This window comes from Colobus angolensis, unplaced genomic scaffold, assembly GCF_000951035.1.
Source record: "Colobus angolensis palliatus isolate OR3802 unplaced genomic scaffold, Cang.pa_1.0 Scaffold81, whole genome shotgun sequence".
In the NCBI taxonomy this organism is placed as follows: domain Eukaryota; kingdom Metazoa; phylum Chordata; class Mammalia; order Primates; family Cercopithecidae; genus Colobus; species Colobus angolensis.
The window spans coordinates 4900002-4924995 of NW_012121932.1; the positions used below are offsets into that span (position 1 = coordinate 4900002).

At 34.7% G+C, this 24994-nt stretch overlaps 1 protein-coding gene across 2 annotated transcripts in view; it reads right to left on the reverse strand.

Annotated features, from left to right (window-relative positions):
- The window catches only part of GPATCH2 (G patch domain containing 2), a 200168-nt gene that overhangs the window by 159328 nt on the left and 15846 nt on the right, over positions 1-24994 (reverse strand). The window contains exons 4-6 of one of the 2 annotated variants that reach the window (XM_011929438.1): positions 22706-22888; positions 22141-22220; positions 19987-22012 (exon numbers count right to left, since the gene is read on the reverse strand). In XM_011929438.1, coding sequence (XP_011784828.1) covers positions 21980-22012; positions 22141-22220; positions 22706-22888 — 296 coding nt within the window. In that variant the 3' untranslated portion in view covers positions 19987-21979. Of the gene's footprint in view, positions 1-19986; positions 22013-22140; positions 22221-22705; positions 22889-24994 lie in introns of those variants that run through there. The other variant, XM_011929437.1, reaches the window with a different exon arrangement.

The following is a 24994-nucleotide window of genomic DNA, read 5'->3' on the forward strand; positions in this document are numbered from 1 at the left end:
TTTAACAACTGAAATGGAATATAGCCTCCTAAAATAATAGATTCTAAAAGGTAACTGTTATAAACTATTGTCACCTGACATCAGTAAGAAAATGTACCCCCTTTCCCCAAGGGAGATAACAATTTCATGGAGAGGACAAGTTAAAGAAATATCCCACTATTCCACTATGGACATATAAAAACATTTTAAACACAATTTATCAAGCATGTAACTGATAACAGTTATGCAGTCATCTGCTTACATGAACTAGGCTGCAAACAACTTTAAAAGGACATTTTTTAGGACACTTTCATCGAAGGAAGTAAACTGAGCAATCATGAACAGGGCATGACAGCAGAAAGAGGTGAAAAGTGAGCCTTCCAGGTGGGGCCAATCATTTCAAAATCTGAGAAACAATTCACTCCTGTTTAGTAGTATTAGAGGTGGTTTCTCTTACATGTGAAAGAATGTGGGCCCATATGTCATGTCAAGTCACTTAAAATCTCCCAGAGGACCTGACTGCTATAATGGAACTGTTCAATCTCCAAGCAGACCATGGCCTGCCTGTTCCTCCCTTTTCTGCTTCTTGCCATCCCTTCTTCGTTACGTTCCCCTCTAGAAGCACACCATGTTGCTTCATGACCTAAGTCCCTGCTCATGCCCTCCCCTCTGCCCAGAGTGGCTACCCTGATATTCTTCACCTGGATAATGACTACTACTTTTCCAAGACTGCTCTCAAGTTCTATCTCCTAGAAAAGTAATTCCCAGACTGCAGAAATGGTCATTTCACTTGTAAATATGATAAAAATACAGAGTATATAGACACACTGCAGTCTTTTGGGTCTTTGGCATGTATGTTACTGTTTAATCAAATCTATATTACATTCTTTTAAAGATCCAAGAGTTAACTGTACCTAAATCTAGGTTTTAAAAATGGCTCCTAACACATTGGATGAGATATATTTAAATCTCTAAAGATGAGAAAATGAAGAGCACACATTTTCCAGATCCCACAGAAAAGAACCATTAAATCTCAAGCACTACGGTTTTCTTCAGCCAGTTGTCAAGGATCAGAAGGAAAAGCAATTGAATGAAATAGGCACTAGACTCAAACTTATTGCTCTATTCAGTCTGCTGGAGTCCACTAATGCAAAGAGAAAGGGAAAAATAACATCTTTACAGTAAAATGCCTGAATTCTCAATTAACTATAATAGTGCTTCTATAACCAACTCTATTTGAAAAGGAGTTAAGGCAAAAGTGTGCATAGTATATTTTCTAGGGAAAACCCAGAAAGCTTTCACTAGAAGACCAAAGACAAACTATGGTCTGTACAATGTCTTTTATTATTATTATTTTATTGTTATTTTTATTTATTTATTTATTTTTGAGATAGACTCTCACCCTGCTACACAGGCTGGAGTGCAGTGGCACGATCTCGGCTCATTGAAACCTCCAACCCCTGGGTTCAAGCAATTCTCCTGACTCATCCTCCCTAGTAGCTGGGATCACAGGCATGCACTACCACACCTGGCTAATTTTTGTATTTTTAGTAGAGACGGGGGTTTCACTATGTTGGCCAGCCTGGTCTCGAACTCCTGACCTCAAGTTAGGAGCCTGACCTCGGCCTCCCAAAGCACTGGAATTACAGGTGTGAGCCAGTGCGCCCGGCCCTGTACAATATCTTTTTTAAACCTCCTGCTTGCTGATCAGGAAAACAGCTTAAAATGCAACCATCTCATTTCCCACATTATACATTAAACTTCACTTACTCATTTATGTCATCCACTTACCCACCTACTTCTACCACCTTAAGGTTGCATTAAGTACCTGCAACATGCAATGCTTTGTCGGAATGAAATGATACATCTTTTCAGCTTAGGCTAAGATAGGGAAGATGATATACACAAGGGGGCAGCAGTATTTGACCAATCAGTGGCTTTTCTCCCTTTTACGGCCATTATAGCATCTAAAGAAGTTTTGAATTTAAATATATTCGACCAGGGAATGCACTTTCTAGTGTGCTGATACATTCCCTAACACCAAGCTACTTCACACATGTGTATTATCTGCCTGGCCCCTAGAAGGCATTTGAGCTTCGGACTCCTGAGGTAAATGAATGGTAATAGTTCCTTTACAGTTACAAAGTCCTATCACCTACACTATTTCATCTTATCTTTTATTATTCCTATTATAGGGATGAGAAACATGAAGCTCAAAGGGATGATTTCTCCAAGGTCACACAGCCAGTAAATCATGGATCTAGGAGAGGTAATTCTGAATCAATTAGAGAGAATTCAGATATGAAAATGGAAAGATAAGTAGAAGCACTAGTGGCAAAGGCCTAGAATTACAAGAAAAGTAATTTATATTTTATTTTGTAAACCAAGGAAAGGCAGTAAACAATTTAAATTAGAAGTCAAAAGGGTCACAAAGATCATATTAGAATTTGAGGAGACTTGATAGTGGTACAAAAGAAAGTAGAAATGTTAACGACTAACAGGGAGAATAGTTAGGCTATGTCAACAGCCAAGAGATTGAAATGGGACATATATATATGTTGAACATATATATACACACAGAAATATGCATATATATGATGGACATATATGAACTTCTGACTTCTAATTTAAATTGTGTGTATGTGTGTGCGTGTAAGACTAACGGACCTGTTTAAAAAACATTTGTTTTGCTTGAAAATAGTAAAATGTCCCTGGTAATTCCTAAAAGCATAGTTAAAAGCATTGACAAAACGTCTGTCTCTAGGATGAATTCACACTGAACTAGAAAGATTAGCGAGACAGATGGAAGAGATAGACAATGGGACCAGAAATAACTAAACCCTGGCTAATATCTTATTATGTGAGTTACTTATTCTCTCTAAATCATAACTTCCTCTTTTGAAAGGTGAATATGATAAAACTGTTGTCCTTCAAAAAACTGAGTTTAACCATGCAAAGTTGACAACTGTGACATTTCAGTTATTGTTAAAGTCTATATTATTGACAGTAATAGAGAAAACCCTAAACCTTAGTAATACACGAACTCTGTATTAACCAATTCTTTAAAATAACTAGAAGAAATCACCAAAAACTATTATCAGTATTTTAAAAGAAAGGCATAAGCATTTTAGTTTATCATTTTTTATTTAAAGAAACATGATCTGATTTACTTTTATATTTAATGTGATGGGAAAAACAATCAGGAAGTACACATAAGTCAGATTATTTTTAAAGTTTTTACAGCTAGCTAAATCTATTAAAACCTATAATTTGTTAACGTAGAAATTAATCTGGCAAGTTCAAGTGAGTAATAGATTTTATAATAAAGACTTCATATATCAAAAAAATGAACAAGTTCACAACTTAAAAAAAGAACTACTTTTTGATGAACAAGAAAGACTTGGAATTAATTTTTGATCTTTGCCTTAGAAAATGTACCTTTTCTTCGCCATGTAGGTAGCCCAAATAATTAATTCTACTCAGTCTATTCTGGCAACACAAGTTACATTTTTTGACTGCTAACTTAATCATATGGCATCTTGTATTATAGCAACTACATAAATTTGCCAATAAGTTACCAGTTTGAGTCGAATTAGTTAATGTCACTTTCTACTTTAGAATTTTAATTGGTATAACTCAAAAATATAGGCTTAACACCAAGCCTCAAAACACGTTGATTTCAAACACATTTTTATTAAATTGGTGGGAGAGTAGATGGCTTCTCACTTTCATTTTTAAAGTTTATATAATAGCACAGAGGAGGTGAAGGTATACAAAAAGGGAAACCAGTATGACTTCACTATGGAATTAGTGAAAGTACAAAATTAAAATAACAGGAGTCACTGTTCACCATATGATATTGAAAAAAATCTAATTTAAGTAACATTAAAGAGTATAAAGAATGGGAAGTGTTCCTGAATCATTTATCGAATTTTTAAAACTGAGCACTACATTTTGTACATGTAGTGTTTGTGGAAAACCAAACTGATTTCAATCACTTAGGATATATTATTAAAAAAAAACAAAAAACCTGAACATGTATATTTAGAATTTAAAAATGTATACCTGGGGATTAATAAGAAGATATTTCTGCAAGACATAGAGATAGAATATAGCTTCCCTTTAATGCCACTTTTGGGTTACTGCTATCAACAGAAAATAAAAGCAGATGCCCATTCTGATCAATATCTGAAACCTAATTCAAATGTTTATTTCTCTTCTTTGTACCACTTACATGAAATGATGGTACAACCCCATGTATTCCAGCCCACCCCTGACTTTTGATTCAAAAATGGATCTATGGCAACAATTATCTAACAACCTCTTAAGTGCTTGTTTTATGAATCTGGCCGTTACTCAAGAACTTTCATTGAAAAGTCTTTTAATCTCCTTCTGAAAAGAATTTACAGGACTGCATTTAAGTTCAAGTTCAAGGGTATTAAAATGTACAAAGGAGGGTGAAAAAGGTGCTAGGTTATAGATTTTAACTTCTTAACTAGAAAATTGACTCAAAATAGATTTTCTAATTTACAATGAATCAAAAGAGAAAACATTAGACCACAGCAGAAGTGGCACAAATGTATCAAAAATGAAATGAATAAACATTTGAGGAGATTTATTATTAGAAATTGCAATAAATTTTGGAAAGATGAATTGATTTTAGTTAAAAGGTATAACTGACAATTTATTGGGCGGGAAGATGCATTATTTTCCAATTGTTATCCATCTACAGTAAAACTGATTTGTGTCCTATTGTATTTTATGGAAAAGGAGAGTGCAACTTTCAGTGATTTAGATTAAATGTATTAATCATAACCAAGCACTGTGAACTATATATCTACTATTAAAGAAGATTTTTGACATTTAATTCTGTAGCAATATTTTGGCTCTGTACCACTCTTCCTAAATCCAATTCCTGCTACAGTTGGCAGATTTCTCCCTTTTAATTTTATGAGGCTTAAAGTAGCATTTAACCACCCATGCGGTAAATAATGCGGGATTAGAAATATTTAGTGTTTTGTTTCCCTTTCAAGAGTGGTAATCCATCAAATCCAAAAATGTTCTCTAAAATTTTTCTATATTTTCGGCAATCTGTAATATATAGTATCATAAAAACCATAAAATTAAATAAAATGCATGACATAGCTAGAATAGATCTGCTTTTCTAAAGAACTGCGTTAACCTAAAAAAGCAGGTAAAATTCAGTTTCAACCAGAAGCAAGAATCCTTATTGCAAAACAAAACAAAATTAAAATTAAAGATTAAAACAGGATACTTAATTAGAATCTTTTAATTTTGTTTCTTCAGGTAATGAATCTTAAGGAGTATGCAAATAATTTCTAAGTAGTTTAACCATTTAGCATCTATCTAAACAAGATACTGTTAGAAGTATTAGAATAATACAGAACAATTATTTAACATTTAGATGCTCTAGGTACATGGCTAAGTGCTTCATAAATGTAAAACTAAATTTTAAACTTAATATATCATATGTGATGCATATTTGTTCCCAAGAAACACATTTAACTCATAATTTTTTCATACATGTGAGGCACAAGGCAAAAACGAATTGATTCATCTACAGGAGCTAATATTTCTAACTATAATTTAGAACAGTTACAAAACATTTTTATATTTAACATGTGAACTTAAAAAAAAATTAACAACTGCTGTTTAAAAAAGTATTTTTTATTATTAAATCAAAGTAACCAACAGAAGTAAAACTGACTTTAAACAAAATCAAATTCTAACTTTTACAATTTAATTTATATGAAATGCTAATTTTGGTTATTAATGATTCCAAATTATTATAATAATCACACTGTAACTGCATGTGGTGCTTTGAGATATATCAAAGTAATAAAGTAACCTGTCAAATGGGTAATTATCTATATTTAATCTATATATAAAACAAATGGCCCAGAAATGAGTAAAGTCTGTAATTCACTCAAGACACAGTGATGCTATATATTCATGGTTAGAACATCTAATTTCTTCATACATATTCATACCTTAATTCACTTAAAAAATTCATGATTATAATTGTTGTAAAAATAAGTTTATGTCCTCCTAGTGACTAAATGAAATCAAGGATTACCTATTAGAAATAAGATAATGTAAAAAGAAAGTGTGTGTGTGTGCACATGTGTGTAAAGGTACCTTTCCCATATATAAAGTGCCTGCTTTGCCCTCCTTGTCCTTCACAGTGCTCCACTGTGGAGCTGGGAGTTATATATTGAGAGAAATAGGATGAAAGAAAACGCATCCAGTCAGCTAGACAGCTAGCACCTTTAAGGAGCATGCCAAAGGAAAGTAAGGGCATTTCAGTAACAAATATATGATTACAGTAAGATGTTAAGGAAAGAGGGTGACTCTGAGATTACGTTCAATCAAGGAATGAGTTAGATTAACTGGTATTTCCTAAAAACAGTCAATTCCAAAAGTTGAGCAAGCACAGTTTTAAGAAGCTATATGAGGAAGAAGGATTAGTGAAGAAGGAACAGGTCTGATATTAGTATACATGAAAGGGGCTAATGCCAAATACGTGGCTTGAATTAAATTATTTATTTCAATATCATTTATAATTTTAAAGAGTAAACTAAGAATTCAATAGTAAAAACCCTTGAATCTTTCCCCAAAAGGGGAACTCAATCAAATTTTGAGACAGGCAATGTTGTAAAGTTCACAAGTAATGTAAATTTCAAGTCTCAGTGTTTTCAAAAGTAACATTCAAAAAAACAACATTACTATAGCTCTAGCTGAAAATATGGAAAAAAGTATATTTTTCTGAGAATTTTAATTTGCAACAGAACTGGAGTTCAGAGATCTGTGATCCCTTTTTTTTTTTTTTGACGGAGTCTTGCTTTTATTGCCCAGGCTGGAGTGCAGTGGCGTGATCTCAGCTCACTGCAACCTCCACCTCTTGGGTTCAAGAAATTCTCTTGCCTCAGCCTCCTGAGTAGCTGGAATTACAGGCGTGTACCACCACGCTTGGCTAATTTTTGTCTTTTCAGTAGAGAAAGGGTTTTTACAAGCATGAGCCACTGCACCCGGCTGATCCTTCTTAATGTAGGTAATTCTTTGAAAATCTATTTGTGAACCCATAAAATGGATCCTACAAAGGTGCTCCTTATAAAACATTAAGTGTTATTCAAATATTTGCTATTGTCACTAACTTTTAAAATATATATATATGTGTGTGTGTGTGTATATATATATAAAAGAAAACTGACAGGTAACAGAATAATTTACTTTTTAATAAACCTGAGAAAGAAAAAACCTACATGTCACAGTAAGAATCTTTTAATATAACTTAAATCAAAAGATACCAAGAATAGGAGAGAAAATATTAAGTGGGGTGAAGTGGTAGAAGAAAGAATTGATAGAAAGAAGGATAAAGAGTATCTTTACATTATGAAAAATGATTATATTGAAAAATAAAACACATTTACAATTCAAAAAATTTAATTTCATAAACCAAACTCAGAATAATGATTTGCCCAGTATATTCATTAAATTGACCAAAATATCTGGCTGAGATATATTATTTGAGTGGGCAGTTAGGTTTATCAAATTTTTAAAAAATTAACTAGAAATATATATTTTACCCTTACAAGGAATGCTGTATAGCTTGATGGTTAAGTCCTTGGGAAATTGGCCACGAGGTAGTGTTAAAATCCTGTGACCTTGAACAAGTCATTTAAGCCATTTGTTCCTCAGTTTCCTGGTCTATAAGATGGAGAGGAGATAATATTGACCTAATTAGGCTTTTTGTGAACATTAAATGATTTGATATACATAAAAAGATTAGAATAAAACCTGGCAATTAATAAGAACTCAATAAATGTTAGCTATTATAATGAATAGTAATCAAATATTTCTGCACTTTTATATTAGTTTAACACAAAAGCTGATATGAAAAATAATTTAATAATATTCTATAATGAAATATTATACTGCCAAATGAATGAAAATATAGGTATGATTTAGGATCTCTCCATCATTTTTTTCAAGTGTATAAAGCAAGGTTAAAGTCACAGCTCTATTTGTACAGATGACTATGGAAGGGACTGGGCACAGAGAAGGACTTTCTACTGGATACTTTCTACTTGAATTTTAAAATCTGTATATTTATTATTTTAAAATAATGATAATTAAAAGAAAAGAACACTAGCTAGGACTTCCCAGGAAATCTAACACACTGATCATACATTTATTTCAGCTTCCTCCCAAAGCCCCATTAAAATCAATAGAATAAAAAGGTACAACTCCACAAGGACAAAGAAAACAGAAAAGAAGATACCAACAGACAAAGTATGTCAACAGGCCAGGTGCGGTGGCTGTAATCCCAGCACTTTGGGAGGCTGAGGCGAGAGGATCACTTAAGGCCAGGAGTTTGAGAACAGCCTGGACAACATAGCAAGACCCCTGTTCCTAGCAAACAACATAAATAAATAAAGATTAGCTGGGCATGGTGGTCAATGTCTATAGTATTACCTACTCAGGAGGGTCAGGCAGGAGGATCACTTGAGCCCAGGAGTTCGAGGCTGCAGTTAGCTATGAGGGAACTACTGCACTCTAGCCTGGGCAACAGAGTGAGACTCTTGTCTCTTAAAAAACAAAAAAGGCAAAATCACAGAAGATGAAAATCAAACAGATGTGAGGCTGACCGCTCAGCTTCTTCTATGTGCAACAGGGTGGGGAGAAGGTGGCAATAAAAAACAAGCTGACTGAAACACTACACTCCAGAAAAGTTCACAAATTGGAGGCTCTAGATACCTCTTAAACAGGCAATTCATGGATAGTCTATTTTTTAAAAAGTTGATCCCCAGATCCCATTTCTCAGCCCATACAGTCATATATTACAACTTCTACCCTATATCCCACCAGAAGCTCAAAACTGATTATATGAAAATGTTAAACTAGCAAGGGGCCATTCCTACAAAGCTCATGATACTCTTTTACTAAAATCAGGAAAATTCAGTGAAAACCTGCACAATGAACAAAACCTGTCCTTCTTTACAACAAGAATGTTGGCTAGTGGACTCCATTGTATCCCCCACCCCAAAAAACAAAGGCATGTTATTCTCTCTCCAACTCGCCAAGGGAAATCCCTATGGACAGCAACACTTACAGATCCCCCAACCAAAAGGTCTAGCAAGCCCTGCATCTGCACACCAGGCATTCAATCATCTTTTTAATGTGCTGTCAACTGTAACTGCATATGCTATCATTTCATGAAGCACATAAAAGGGCAAAATTAAAACAATGAAAACCTTGGAAACCAATATTTGTCAGAAAGAATGCTGTTGTTACTTAAAGTTACACTGGCAATATAACTAGTGGTGGAAAACTGCCTATAAAACATAGGGTCGGTGGGCGCAGTGGCTCACATATGTAATCCCAGCACTTTGGTAGGCTGAGGCGGGAGGATTACTTGAAATAAAGAGTTTAAGACCAGCCTGGACAACATATCGAAACCCTGACTCTACTAAAAATACAAAAAAATTAGCTAAGTGTGCTGGTGCATGCCTGTAATCCCAGCTACTCAGGAGGCTGAGGCACAAGAATCACGTGAACCTGGGAACTAGAGGTTGCAGCGAGCCAAGATTGCACTGTTGCAATCAAGCTGGGGCCACAGAGCCAGATTCTGTCATGAAAACAAAACAAAACAAAACAAAAAAACGTAAGGTCATACACAGTAAATAACCATCAACATTTAGAAAAAAAAATTTTTTTTGAGACAGAGTCTCACTCCGTTGCCCAGACTGGAGTGCAGTGGCTCAGTCTTGGTTCATTGCAACCTCCACCTCCTGGGTTCAAACAACTCTCCTTCCTCAGCCTCCCAAGTAGCTGGGATTACAGGTGCCTGCCACCATGCCTGGCTAATTTTTTGTATTTTTAGTACAGATGGGGTTTCACCATGTTGACCAGGCTGGTCTCAAACTCCTGACCTCGTGATCCGCCCGCCTCGGCCTCTCAAAGTGTGCGATTACAGGCGTAAGCCACTGTGTCCAGCCTAAAAAAATATTAAACACATACAATGTGCTAATAACTCCCATCACTGGAGCTATTGTATGTGCTAATAGGACTCCCACCATTGGGTACACATAGTTAAAGTAAGCAGATGGTTAACAATATAATATACTAGGTTATCTGTGAATGAATTAATGAGTGGCAGAGACAGAAGGTATAATGCCATTTCAGATAACAGTGACCTCAAAAGTGTGAAGAGTTGCGGAAGGTTTTGAAAAAAAGGTACAGAATTGAACTGATACCTGAAGGACATGAATCTAGCAGGAAGAAGTGAGGGGTACACTGTTGTGAACAGAGGTGTAATATACATGGATATGGTTGAATATGGGAAGGCTGGAGAAAGGGTGGGGGCACTGAGAACATAATACCATCTGGAAAGGAGTGAAGTATTATAGGCCATAGGTGAAGAGGGAAAATAGAAAAGAACAAATCTGAATTTTATTAAGATGGTAATGGAAACTATTTCTTGGCACTGGAGTGACATGAGCATAACCACACTTTAGAAATGTTTACTTGGAGTTACGTGTGATATAGATTAGAGGCAGGAAAATCAAAAGACAGACTAGGGAGGAGGCTATAAAAATATAAGGCTATGAGATACTACATAAGGGTAGTGATAGATGAAATTGAAAAGAAGGGGCTGCTGTGACAGATGAAGAAATAAGGCTCAGACTTGTCTAGATGTGGCAAGAGTGGAGGCAGACAAAGATAACACATAAAACCAAATGTTAAGTTGAAGGACCAAAACCCACTTAGGATCAATGCTTCCCTTAACAAATGTTAGGTCTCTTTTTTTGCTCCCCCTTTCTCAATTTTCAGTAACCAAACTGTAAGGTACCTGAGGACAAATTTTGTATCCCCAGCCCCTTGAACAATGAAGACATCCTAAGTCTTCATGACATGTGCATACAGCTGAACCAAAAACTTTATAGTTGAAAACCACAATTAGGCAAGATATCAAGTTTCTGAGTCAAATGTAACATATACTTATTTTTTCATCTGACAAATGATATAAAATACTTTTGTGAATTTTTATGAGTATTTTTGTGAATTGAAAAATTAGAAGAATTTATTAAGGATACATTTAAATGGGATGAAATGTAAGTAATAAACATTTGGTTTTTAAAGAACAATTTCTAGACTGAATACTTCAAAATATTTCAACTCTAAAACACCTCAAAAAAACCAAGTAGATACCATTAAATGTTATTACATAGTTATATGTCACTTAAAGATAAACACTCCTGCAAGTTCAGAATTGTATGGACCTGGAATACTTCAATAGTAAACTGTCTATGACCAAACATGAGCTTGAAATACAAAGTTCTAAGAGGAAGATTAATGGCACAAGTCATTACTCCTTTGGTAAGAAAAAAAAAATCATCAAATTGCCCCCATTAAGTACTGGTCAGTGTTTCAGATAACTGGGACTGAACAACAAAAATTTTACAAGTTTTATTGGCTTAAAACATACATAAGTACCTGTTGGCATCTCTGGTTTATCACAATCCCCTTTCCTGGATGACAGTCAACAAATATCTGGTTGGCATTCTCTAAATATAGTAAAGAAAACTCCTATCTAGATGATTTCATTATGAATTTTCAGTTCTTCAAATTGACCTTCAGTTGGAGGACTTGCAGGTGACTTCTGTATAGAAAGTGCTTGTTAAATATTATTTGGAAGTGTTCTACTCATCATTGATTTTGAACTTTTCTGATATTAGGTATCTGACATATCTGAAGGGAAAGTAGAAAAGTGAATTTTATAGACCATCAGAATAATTGTATCAGCAACATAAAAGGCAGAAAAACAGAGTAGAAGGTTCCTAGAAAGTAAAATGTTTGCAGCATTTCTGTTTCCCTGATTTTGATTTTAAAAAAATAATAATAATGGGGACTATGGCAATGTCATCACCATTTTAAAAGACAACTAAAAAAAGGTGTTGTGTCTTCATCTGTGAAGTCAAATGGTCACCAATCAGCAGCCTTAATTTTGAAAGAAAGAGCATTTTAAAACATATTTCAAAGGTTTCTTAGGATACAAAAGAGAAGTTTTAAAATGATAATCATAGTCTAAGAAGTATTTTTAGAAAATGTCACATTTGCAAATTCAATGTTTAAGAGATTCATTAAAACGTCCATAGATCCTATATATCTCAAAAACAAAAAAGTAAAATAAGCCATTTCTTTACTAATAAAGGAATGACTTAAGAATTTGTATGCAAATACTAAACTGAGAAAAATAAAAAGCAGAAAGCATGGTATTTCATGCATTTTTAAAAAGGTAATAAAAAGACTAGTTGTACTGCATAATATTTAAGTAGCCATGAAAGCAGAAGAGTAAACTGGTAACCTCTGTAGGGAAGTTCTTACATATTAAATTTCAGGACATACATTATGATGAAATCTAAAGGGAACATCCAAAATGCTATATAAATATTTAGCATCTGTAAACTTTCTGTAAAAAAAAAAATCATTCAAAAGTTACAAAGAAACGATAAATGTTTGAGGTGATGGACATCGTAATTAATCTTATTTATTACATATTGCACACGTTTCAGAATATCACATTACCCCATAAATATGTATAATTATTACTGTCTCAATTAAAAAAATAAACATAAAGGCAAAAAAAAAAAAAATTCAGAAGCATTAGCAGGAAAGCTGTACCTAGTAAACAAAAGTACCTTTTTTTGCTATTCACAGGCCTATCCATAATGACATTTAAAAGCTTTGCGCAATCTGATCAGGAATCACGAGAGATGGCTAAAATCTATCCCAACTTCTTGAATGAAAAGGGATGAATAATGTACGCCCTTGCTCCTTTCCCCAGTTGTTACAATGGCAATTAAAAGAAAGGCACTAGACTGTCCAAGGCTGAAAATCCCAGCCTGCAAATCATATTCTCTCCAATCAACATCATATCCTATAATTCTCTAACACTTACCCTGCTTAATTTTCTCCATGTCCATTTTTATTTCCTTATTCTCCTCGCAATCTCCACCAGGTTTATTTTTATTCATTAAAATGTAAGCTTCAAGAGATCATATCTAACTTGTTCATCACTAACACCTGAGGCCCAGCAGTATCTGATACTGGTATTACCTAGTATCAAAAATCTTTGTTAAACGAATGGATGTCATGCAAGAGTTGATCAGAATATCAAGTCCAGTAAAAATTAAGGGTTCAGTCTAGTCTATGGATCCTACCTACTGTAGAAAAGGCATGGATCTTAGCCTCCTGATATAGTCTTAATGAGTAATTATCTAATGTACTCTCTACACTGCTGCCCATGTAATCTTTTAAAAAACAAATCTGATTATCTTTAACCCCTTGGAGATTACATGGGTTCACATGCATTCCCATGGACCACAACGTCCATAAGGACCTAACCCCTGCCCACATTTTCAGCCAAACCTTCCCTGCTACATACCACTCCACACAAGCATATCTTATATCTCAGTAATACTGGATTCACGGTTTCCTGAATACCCCAGGCTGTTTCAAACTTAATCCTTGACCATGCCTTTCCATCTGCCAATTTCCCTACCCAATCAGTTGGTAAGCTCTAACTTATTCTCGAAGTCTCAGCTAAAAAGATCAACCTCCTTTAAGAGGCTTTCTCAGAGTTTTGCTAAGTTATATGAGAAAGGAGGGGAAAGGAATATAAGAAATACAGAGGATATTATCACAGCTGAACTAAAAGAGCAATGTGACAGCTATGAGGCACATCGTAAAACAGGTTGGAGAGATGAGGGACCATGGAAGTCAGGCAGGGAGAACAAGCTGAAACAGAGGAAGCAAGCAGACCAAAAGGTGCTAGAATTAGATCAGCAAAAAGTTATTATAGACTATCTGAGAAACATACAAAGGGAAGAAAGGGTGAAAATGGAGGATTGAGTTCCAGTGATTAATCTGACAGAAGCAGTAAAACATTTCATTATCATTTTTATTATGGCACACATCTTGATTGTGCTTGCCATTCAGGATACAAAGAATGCTTGTGAGTATTTCAAAAATAACTCACACTTTGTAACCATTTTGTAACCAAGAAATGAAGACTACTTTGTGAAGTGAATTTATTTATATTTATTAATATTAGCAACATGACAGAAATATAACTTCCGAATCATATTAATTTTGGCTTGTCAAAGGAAGAACACGTAATAAACTGTTTAAGTTGTAAACATAAATGTATATTATAGATATGTTAATAAGATTAACGAAAATATATATCTGTAAGTAGCCTGTAGAAAAGTATCTGGCACATAGTAAGTAAGCAACATTGTGTCTGTAGTAATTACTAAAAATACTAACATTCACTTTGCAAGATTCCAGATTTCTGAAGCATCACAAACTCAAATGACAATGAAGTCTTTGAAGTCAAGCCAATTCAAAGACTAAGTTATCAGAGAAGCAAGAACCAATATTTTAAATATATGGAAAAATATATGTTGTCAATTTTGGTAACATTAAAATACCAAGATTGAACACCTGTTCATGTAATTTTTCCTAAAGGATTTTTAAGACTAAATATGGAGAATATAATAAACATTAAAATACTGTTAATTAAATGAACAAATATACTACTGTATTGGCACTATTTAAATTTGTAAATATCTGCTCTTTTAATAAAGCATAATACAATAAGAATATCAAGACAAACAGATACCATTTAATAGAACTGAATGAAAAGTTGTTCAAGTCATATTTTCAAATAACTGTGGATATTAAATTTTTATGATATTGAATCTATGTTGTAAATGACATCAAAATAGATAATTTATTTATTTATTTTTATTTTTTTTGTGATGGAGTCTTGCTCTGTTGCCCAGACTAGAGTGCAGTGGCATGATCTCAGCTCACTGCAACCTCCACCTCCCGAGTTTAAGTGATTCTCCTGCCTCTGCTTCCCTAGTAGCTGGGATTACAGGCACATATCATCACCATGCCCTGCTAATTTTTGTATTTTTAGTAGAGATGGGGTTTTATCATGTTGGCCAGGCTGGTCTTGAACTCCTGAACTTAGGTGATCCGTCTGCCTTGGCCTCCTAGTGCTGTGATTATAGGTGTGAGCCACCGTGCCTGGCCCAAAACAGAGAATTTTAAATGAAAGAGATTGTATTAAAATGTCTTTTGTAAAAGAAATATTTATTATAATTCTATTAAGTTGTACTTTTCTAAGATACAGAATCAAGTTATTTCAAAATAAGTTATTTTAAAAAGTGTCAGTTTCTGGCCGGGCATAGTGGCTCATGACTGTAATCCTAGAACTTTGGGAGGCTGAGGTGGAAGGATCACCTGAGGTCAGGAGTTTGAGACCAGCCTGGCCAACATGGTGAAACTCCGTCTCTACTGAAAATATAAAAATTAGCAGGGCATGGTGGCACACGAAGGTGGTCTCAGCTACTAGGGAGGCTGAGGCAGGAGAATGGCTTGAACCCAGGAGGCGGAGGTTGCAGTGGGCCGAGATCGCACTACTACACTCCAACCTGGGTGAGAGTGAGACTCCATCTCAAAAAAAAAAAAAAAAAGTATCAGTGTCTAATGTGAAATCTTGATCTTAAACTGATTTTGAAATAAGATAAACACAAAATTAATATATAGTAATAGATTAGATTATACATGATATATATTTAAAATGTAAGTTTAAACACACTTTCTTCTTGTATTCTCCAAAGTATCTCAAAATGTCTTACGGATACAAACATGTATCAGTTCACAGGGGTTAAAATAAAGCATTTCACTAGTGAATTCCACTCAAAAAATGTTAATCAGTCATGGTCAAATTACAGTTGAGGACATAGGCTGTGTGTATTTTTTAAAATCATTTTAGATTTGCTTTCTATCATAAAAGTTTTCCTTTCTCTTCGACTATCAAGTTCCGTTATGTAAATCAACTGCATTTTAAATGGCCCTTCTGGCCTAGTGTGATGGCTTGTGCCTGTAATCCCAACACTTTGTGAGGCCGAGGCCAGTGGATCACCTGAGGTTCAGAGTTGAGACCAGCCTGGCCAACATGGCGAAATCCTGACTCTACTAAAAATACAAAAATTGGCTGGCGTGGTGGCAGGCGCCTGTAGTCCCAACTACTGGGGAGGCTGAGGCAGGAGAATCGCTTGACCCTGGGAGACAAATGTTGCAGTGAGCTGAGATCTGCCACTGCACTCCAGCCTTGGCAACAGAGCAAGGCTTTGTCTCAAAAAAAAAAACTTAAGGGCCGGGTGTGGTGGCTCATGCCTGTAATCCCAGCACTTTGGGAGGCCCAGGTGGGCGGATCACAAGGTCAGGAGATCAAGACCATCCTGGCTATGGTGAAACCCCATCTCTACTAAAAATACAAAAAATTAGCCGGGCATGGTGGCGGGCACCTGTAGTCCCAGCTACTCGGGAGGCTGAGGCAGGAGAATGGCATGAGTCCTGGAGGTGGAGCTTGCAGTGAGCCGAGATCGCACCACTGCACTCCTGCCTGGGCGACAGAGCCAGACTCCATCTCAAAGAAAAAAAAAAAAAATTAAATGGCCTTTCTGTTGTAAAAGGCTATAAAGTAGACTAAATATTCCTACTCTAGTTTCCTAAGAAACAACAAAAGTTGAGCAAGACATACAGAGTAAATCATTACAGTATGATTGTCATTAACAAAATGCCACTCATGTAATCCTGGTTTTCTATGACTTCACAGAAGAAAATACAATATTCTTTTTCTCCTATAGAATGAACTGACTCAAGATTCTAAACAGATACAAATTATTGTGTTCAGGATTTTTGTACAGTGAATGTAAACAGTATGTTTATTTGTATAGCATGATAAACTGGATTAAGAGCTAATGTTCACATTTTTTTCAGATTTTTGAACTTGATAAACATGTATAAATAGTCAATTAAATCGGATTCATTTTCTTTGGCAGAATAACCACCAATACCAGCACCAATGCATTCTTATTCCAACCATACAGAAAAGTGGACTGAGGCAATTATAAAACTTTAAACAAATTCCTATCACTCTTATATAAAATTTCTATGTAATATTTATGTTGGCTTTCAACAACTGTGTTTTAAGCTGAGTCATTTATTTCCTGATCTTTCGAAAGACTACACAATTTGAATGCTGATTTTCGGTAGACCAATGTAATACCTGTTGAAAGACCATTAATTCAAATCAAAAAATAATTTTAAAAAGCTCTGACCTACAAAAAACACTAATTTTTTACTATGCATAGGAATAGAATATATCTTGGCTAACTGGAAGGTATGCTTACATAAGGTTACTTGGATTCACTTTATAGGTACTATATCCCAAAACTGATTCTGGCATCATTATTCTTAGAAATATTATTTTAAATTAAGCTTAATGCACAAACTATGGAAATGTAAGAGATTCAGGCTGAATCTCCTGGATAATAGCCTCAGCATATCCCTTGAAATTAATTACCATTTGCTTCATTCTCCTAAAAGTGGAGAATAAGAGATGCTAGTTAGCTGGTTTTAACAAACTGGTACTTTACTAGGATGGCAACAGTAATTCCTCTCAACACAAAAATCTCAGGACTCTGTTTGCATGCACATGAGCATAATTAATTAAAAAAATCCGGTAGGTCAAGTAGATCAGGACCCAAATCTCCTGAACAGTATAAGTTCAGGAATAGCTATTAGGCCTTCTCCCATCATTTAAGCTACTCATTTAGCTTAAATGATGGAGGGAGAAGGTCTATGTGCTCTGTGGTCAGGAGAAGAGGTTAGAGCAGTTTCTCAGTTTGCAGTTAAGTTTTGAGATTTAGTGGAGTGGCTGTCAACCTAAATATTTGAAACTATGATTCACAGACCATATTAAAGAAAGAGGCCAGTTCAAATATAAATGAGGTATAAAAGACACATAAAAGAATGCCATATAAAAAGCTTTAAATATTAAATGTAAAGGCAAATTTTATATACAATATGAACAAGCCAGTTGCGGTGCTTCACACTTGTAATTCCAACACTTTGGGAGGATTGAGCCCAGGAGTTTGACACCAGCCTGGACAATATGGCGAAACCCCATCTCTACTAAAAATATAACAATTAGCCACACGTGTTGGTGCACACCTGTAGACCCTGCTACTCAGGAGGTTGAGGTGGGAGCATTGCTTGAGACTGGGAGGTCGCGGCTGCAGTGAGCCTTGATTGTGCCACTGCACTCCAGACTAGGCAACAGAGCGAGAACCATCTCAAAAAAAAAAAAAAAAAGAAAAACCAGAAAAGTTTAAGGTCCACAATTCTGCACTTCGACTCATGATACAAATGTTCTCTAAGTACCAGGTATTGTGTTTAATATATCTAATAATAGTAACCATCATTTATTTAATATATATTATGTACCAGAGATGGTGCTGGGCCCATTATGTATACATAATCTCATTTAAAAACCTGACGACACTTATGCAAAAGTAATTATTGTTGGTATTTAACAAAAGGAGGGAAGAAGGTTCAAAATGTAACTACAACTAAACTAAAAAGAAGAATCAGAGTGTGGATTCACAAAGGTCTGACTTCAAAATCTATGAATTTTCTACAATAGCACTTTGCTCTCTATAAAACTAAATAGAATCAATCTCGTTCCCATTGTGAATTCCATATTTTTAAGTCAGCCTGCTTGCTAAAATTTATTTGTTAAACCCAAAATCAATACTCACAATTTCCGACTATTGTAGTCATTCAGTAACATGTACAGAGCAGTGAAAAATGTTGAGTTGCCTGACATACATGTGCATCCCTACCAGAGGTCAGCGAGGTGACTTTCTTCCTACTTGTTTAAACTATCATACTGTAAACACATGTCCTTTTTGTAGTCTAAATTAGTACCAGATTTTTTTTTGCATTGCTGTGCTTTTTGTGGGTGATTATTCTGTTTTAAATAGCCCCTTGCATAGTGCTGAGAAACGCCGTCTAGTGCTCCTAAGTGCAAGAAGGCTGGGATGTGCCTTATAGAGAAAAGACTTGATAAGCTTTGTTCAGACATAAGTTATAGTGCTATTGGCCATGAGTTCAATGTTAGTATATCAACAATACATATTAAATATCTTTAAACACAAACATAAAACAAAACAAGGTTATCTATTGATCAGTTGGTAAAAATGTTGTGACCAGAGGCTCGCAGGAACCTAACTCTGTCTTTCCCTTAGGAGCCATGATTCAGTATTCCCTAATTCAATGTTTTCAGCAAATGTATAGAATACAATTATGGCAAATAGTCAGAATCAACGATAATACAACTGAAAACTTTCCCCCCAAAAAGTTTATATAGATATTTCAGTAAAAGATTCTCCCTCTGTCATTATACTTCAAAGATACTACCTCATTATATTTATGCAGTCATCATTCATCTGCTTAAGAAACCTTCTATTGGCCTTCTGTTTAATTGGTTGTAGTTCCATGTGTTTGACTTTGCTCAGAAAATTAATCTGTCTTAAAAACAATCTGCCTTTCCAGTGTGAAAGTTTAAGGCCATTAAATTTCACTTCTTATTATCAGATGTCATGGGTACTGTGTAAAGATGACTGTTTTGTGAGCTTATGATTTTTTTTTTTTTTTTGAGACGGAGTCTCGCTCTGTGGCCCAGGCTGGAGTGCAGTGGCGTGATCTCGGCTCACTGCAAGCTCTGCCTCCCGGATTCACGCCATTCTCCTGCCTCAGCCTCCCGAGTAGCTGGGACTACAGGCGTCTGCCACCTTGCCCGGCTAGTTTTTTGTATTTTTTAGTAGAGACAGGGTTTCACCGGGTTAGCCAGAATGGTCTCGATCTCCTGACTTCGTGATCCGCCCATTTCGGCCTCCCAAAGTGCTGGGATTACAGGCTTAAGCCACTGCGCCCGGCCAAACTTATGATTTTTAAAACTACATATTATAGTTACACATAATATAAACAGCATAAGCAACAAGAACAACGACGAAAACTTAGCAAAGGAAATCAGAGAAATATCAGCACAAATTGGAACTCTTACCTTTCTTGCCCAAGTCAGAGATTTTATTGGAAAAAAAAAAAAAAAAAATTACAGTACTTAAAAATCCAAACAAGGACAATTCAGGGTTGAAAGAAAGAAAACCCAAAGGAGTCCACTGTCTTCAGTAAAATTGTAAATACAAAAAACATAGACCAGAAAAACAGTTTATGGCCTAATGCACTAGTTCCATGATAAACACACATATATAGTATATCTCCATCAAGTGAAACTTAATCACCTTTTTACAATTTAGAGAGGGAAGGCAGCTTTTAGTATGGTTAAGCCATGTATCATCAATACCATGAAGCTAGCCTATCAGTTGTAATAGCTTCTATAAAATACCACAGTGAGATTGCAATAAGCCTAGAAAATGGGCTACAAATCCCAGCTATGCTCAAGCAAGCAGTGAACCAAAAATAAAAATAGGTAAAACTGAACCAAGAACTAGATAGCATTCATCTAGATTCATGATTGATAAGGCAAAGTTCATAGGCCAAGGTTTTAAAGTGACTTATTTAGATGTAAAAGACAGTCATTATACAAAATAAAACAAAAGCATTTATGTAATTCAGAAAAAAAACATGAATTTTTCACTCCAGAGACACAGCACAGAAAAGCTTACTTACAATTACCAACACCACACTATTGTACCTTTAAATATCACTTTAAATACGCAAAGGTAAAGAGACTCAAAGTTGCACTTTACCATTTTTAATCTCTCCAAATTAGACAAGCAATCTAAAAGGAGATGTCACACATTCCTGCTTAATGCATTTGCTGAAATCTTTCAGATTTTAAAAACTTTAGGTAAAAGCAATGGCAACTCGAAGTTTCTTTTCCAATCATATTTAAGTTAGCCATTAAATGCTGAATTAACAATCCATACAATAATATAAAAATACACATATTAAATCACATTATTTTTCATGATTGAAGCTTAATAAAAATATCATTTTAATATAACCATTTTGAAGAACTCAAATGGTCTGAACTTATTATAGTGTCTAAATTATACCATCAATAGAAACATTACATTTTCCCCCCGGTTGGTGAAAATGAGCTCATGCAAGTATTTCTGACACTCACAGTGACACATATGGTCTGCCATTCTAAAGATGTACAAGCAGCTCTCACTTTTAAACATGACAATATGATTCAGAATCACACAGTATTTGTTAAAAATACCAGCTTTCACATGTTTCATTAAGCTCTAAACCAAAATAATAATTTTGATGTGTTTCAGGTATCAGACAAAGCAGATAATTTAAAAGGTAAATGATTCTACTACTGCAGACTAGTTATCACTGTGGCTAATTCAGAATGAGGATGATTTTTGCAGTACAATGAAAGCTATACTATAAAATACAATGAGTTTGCAATACAGAGCAGATTACCCAAGTAGAAAGGAAGCTGAACAAAATACAACTCCAGCAAAGATTATCAACCTCACCTACTACTCATCTTAGCCCTTGTTAAAATACCCTGAGTAAAATGCAAATATTTTAAATAATGCTGGTTATATAAGACGTCTCTAAAAATGAACCATAAATATCAATGCATCACGATTTTTATTTACAACAGTCAGATATGTAAAAATTAATTCTTAATCAGTCACAATATAAACATTAAGGAATACTTGTCAGATCTGGAAGTTTAAAATTTTCTAGCTTTGTTAGCATTTTGGCAAAGCAAGTATACATAAATGGATTCAATGTAAAAAAAATCATAAAAGAGAAAAATATATAATTTACAGTAGTTTCTATCCACCCTGGGCCAATCTAAATCCCTAGAAAGCCTCCCCAGTCAGGTTCACTTCTGACTAAAAGTTAGAATACCAGTCCTCCAGCAAAAACAGCCCCATCTTTTCATCAAAGAGGCTCTCACTTCAATGATATTCCTCCAGGGAAGAGGACAGGAGCCAGGTTCCCTCGAATGTCATTCCCCAGATGTTCAAAACGTAACTAATTTATTAGCATTAGAAGATTTGGTTTATAGGGGAATCTCACTGGTCCAGTTTGTAGCCTACAAAAAAATGGATTATTTTTAAGTTTAACATTAGAATATGAATAAAAGATGAGGATGTGGCTTTTTATTCCATAGAAATGGAAACATTTCCAAACATGACAATTACACAAAAAAAGTATGCCTACCATTGAAGTTGGAGTCCCTCCAGATTTTTTAATATTCTTTGAAGACATTCCATGAAGGCGACTGAGTCTAGCTTGGAAACCTGGAAAATCAAAGTACTCAATTTAGAAGTTTTCTATGATCGCTGAAGCATAGAAGAAGAAGATCCTATCAACAGAGAATGAAAAGTAAGTTGGTGGTGGCGGTGAATGCCATGAATATTATTTGGGAAAATGCAAAACTCACACTTAAAGAAACTGAAGCAATACCTAGCAAAGTACTAATGTAGTCAGCCCTTAACTAACCAGTGTTTAATCACTAGAGTAATAAATACTCACTTTCTTTTCTCGCAATTCATGTTCCTATCATTTCAACATTTTCTCAATAAGTCTAGCAAGAAAGCAAGTCAATTTTCCAAATAATTTGAAAGCATGATAAATGTAGTAGCTATATTAGTGGCCAATATGTTTCTTTACAGCATCTTGTCTTTACATTCTTTAATTTCCACTTTATCTTATCCTCTTTGAATGAATATTCCTAGATTGACCTTAAACCCATTATATCTACCAGGGAGCCAGTGCTACTGACCTCTTCTGCTTGAGTGTGACATAAGGGGAAAAGAACCAGTTAAGATACTTTCAAAGACAGGATCTGGTAAATTTTTGTCTAGCTCAGTAGGATCTTCCTTTTCCCACCAGGGCACGACTCCAGTGATACCACATGCTCCACCTGATTCCTTTTCATAGAACCAGTCACTCTGTTCATCATCACCTGTATAAATACAAGAAACCCCCCCACCAAAGATTCAGTTTTATCATCCAGTTACACAATTAGTCTTAGGTGATAAAAATACAAGATGACAGTTAAATTTGAATTTAAGATCAATGACTAACTTTTAATATAAGTATATAATACTTGCATTAAATTTTTAGTGTAAATATGTCTAAGTATTGCATGGGACATACTTGTACTAAAAAATTACGTGTTATTTACCTACAATTTAAATTTAATTGGGGATCCTATGTTTTATTTGATAACTGCATATATAATTTATAAGGAAAACTTTTTATTTTATACCACAGCTTTACTTAAGAAATATTATCTTAAGACTGTAAGAAACTGTCGGCAACAAAAACACAAAATTTTATGTTTTAGAACCAATTTTAAAATGTGAAAAACAATAATAATCTGGTTAATCCTTTGGCAAAACCTATTAGAAAATCCATTGAAGTTACTACCCCTTCCAACATTAAGAAAAAACAAACCTTAAGCTGCTCCCGGGAATTAAAAAGTGTTAAAACTGTAGAACCCTTGCTTTGCAGTAGATATGGGTATATAATTAGCTTAATTTCATGATTTGTATGGAGTATAAAAGGGGAAACAACCATGAACAGATGTGACTAAATGAAATTAATCCCATTAAGCTAATTAAGAAATTGTTTTGAAAAAGTTGATTTTAAATGAAAAGTGACAATACCTTAGAGTTTATGAAGAAAGTATATTAAATAAGTGAGATGTTTTTGCCCAACACTGTCCAATAATTCTGACTTTTGGGAACATCCATGAGTGTAACCATGGAACAATAAATGATCAATTGAAAATTCAGTTTGAAATGTGCCATAGGTGAGAATCAGTATTTTGTTTTTTGAACAAAAAGTAGTTATGAAGAGACAAAAATACAGAAGACAGATGGCTTTTAAAAGAAAGAGAGACAGGACAGATATGGTGGCTCATGTGTGTAATCCCAGTACTTTGAGAGGCCAAAGTGGGAGGATCATTTGAGGTCAGGAGTTCCAGATCACCCTGGGCAAGATAGCAAGACCCTATTTTAAAAAGATTAAAAATTAGCCAGGCATGGTGACATGCACCTGTGTACTCCTAGCTACTCGGGAGTCTGAGGCAGGAGGATCCCTTGAGCCCAGCAGTTTGAGGTTACAGTGAGCTACGATCGTACCACCAGCACTCCAGCCTGGATGACAGGGTGAGACCTTGTGTTAAAAAAAAAGAGAAAAAAGAAAAGAAAAACAGAAAGAAACAAATAGCATTTTGAAGATGATCTGAGATTCATTAAAGTCTCCTTCCCCTGATTATGAGAAGCCACCACTAATTCTGGTTTCTAAGAGGGTCATCGTGATTGTCATGAACTGTTACCCTTTAAAGAAAGATATTTCTGATTTCTAAAATCTCTTTCAACAAACGTCTTTAAAGGAAAACTAAAAATACTCTTAAGTTTCAGTTGAAAATCATTTTATGAGAAATAGCTATATTTCAACTAAGATGGAATCGAAACTTAAAGGCATTTCAAAAACTAGAGTCACCAGCTTGTTTCTATTGGGGAATTAATAAAAAAAATTTTTTTCAAAAAACGCAATTAACAGCACTTAGATATCAGGACTTTCACTGAGCTTTATATTAAAATTACACAGATCAGGTTTAAGCATAAGAAAAAACAGGGCCTCACTTGAAACTGACTACTATATATCTGAATTCCAACACTATTACAGAAAAATAAAGTTATTTTATTTTTGATGTAATACACAACTTTATTCTTCAATAGGGAAATCAAATAGTCATTGGGTAAGAACTTGCTCTGAAGTCAGACAGACTAATTAGAATTCTAGTGTTCTACAACACCAGGAAAGTTACTTCAACTCTATTAGAGTCAGTTTCTTCATTTTAAAAAACTGGGAATCTCAAAGGGATTTTAAGAATTAATTAAGAACTTAAACGCAAGAAAAAACACTTAGCAATGTGAAACATAGTAAGTTCACAGTAAATGCTAGCATATCATTGTAAGGCCTTCCATCCTTATCAAAGATTGATAGGCTTGTCAAAGTTTTTTTTTTATTTTTTTCATTTTATTTCATTACCAATATC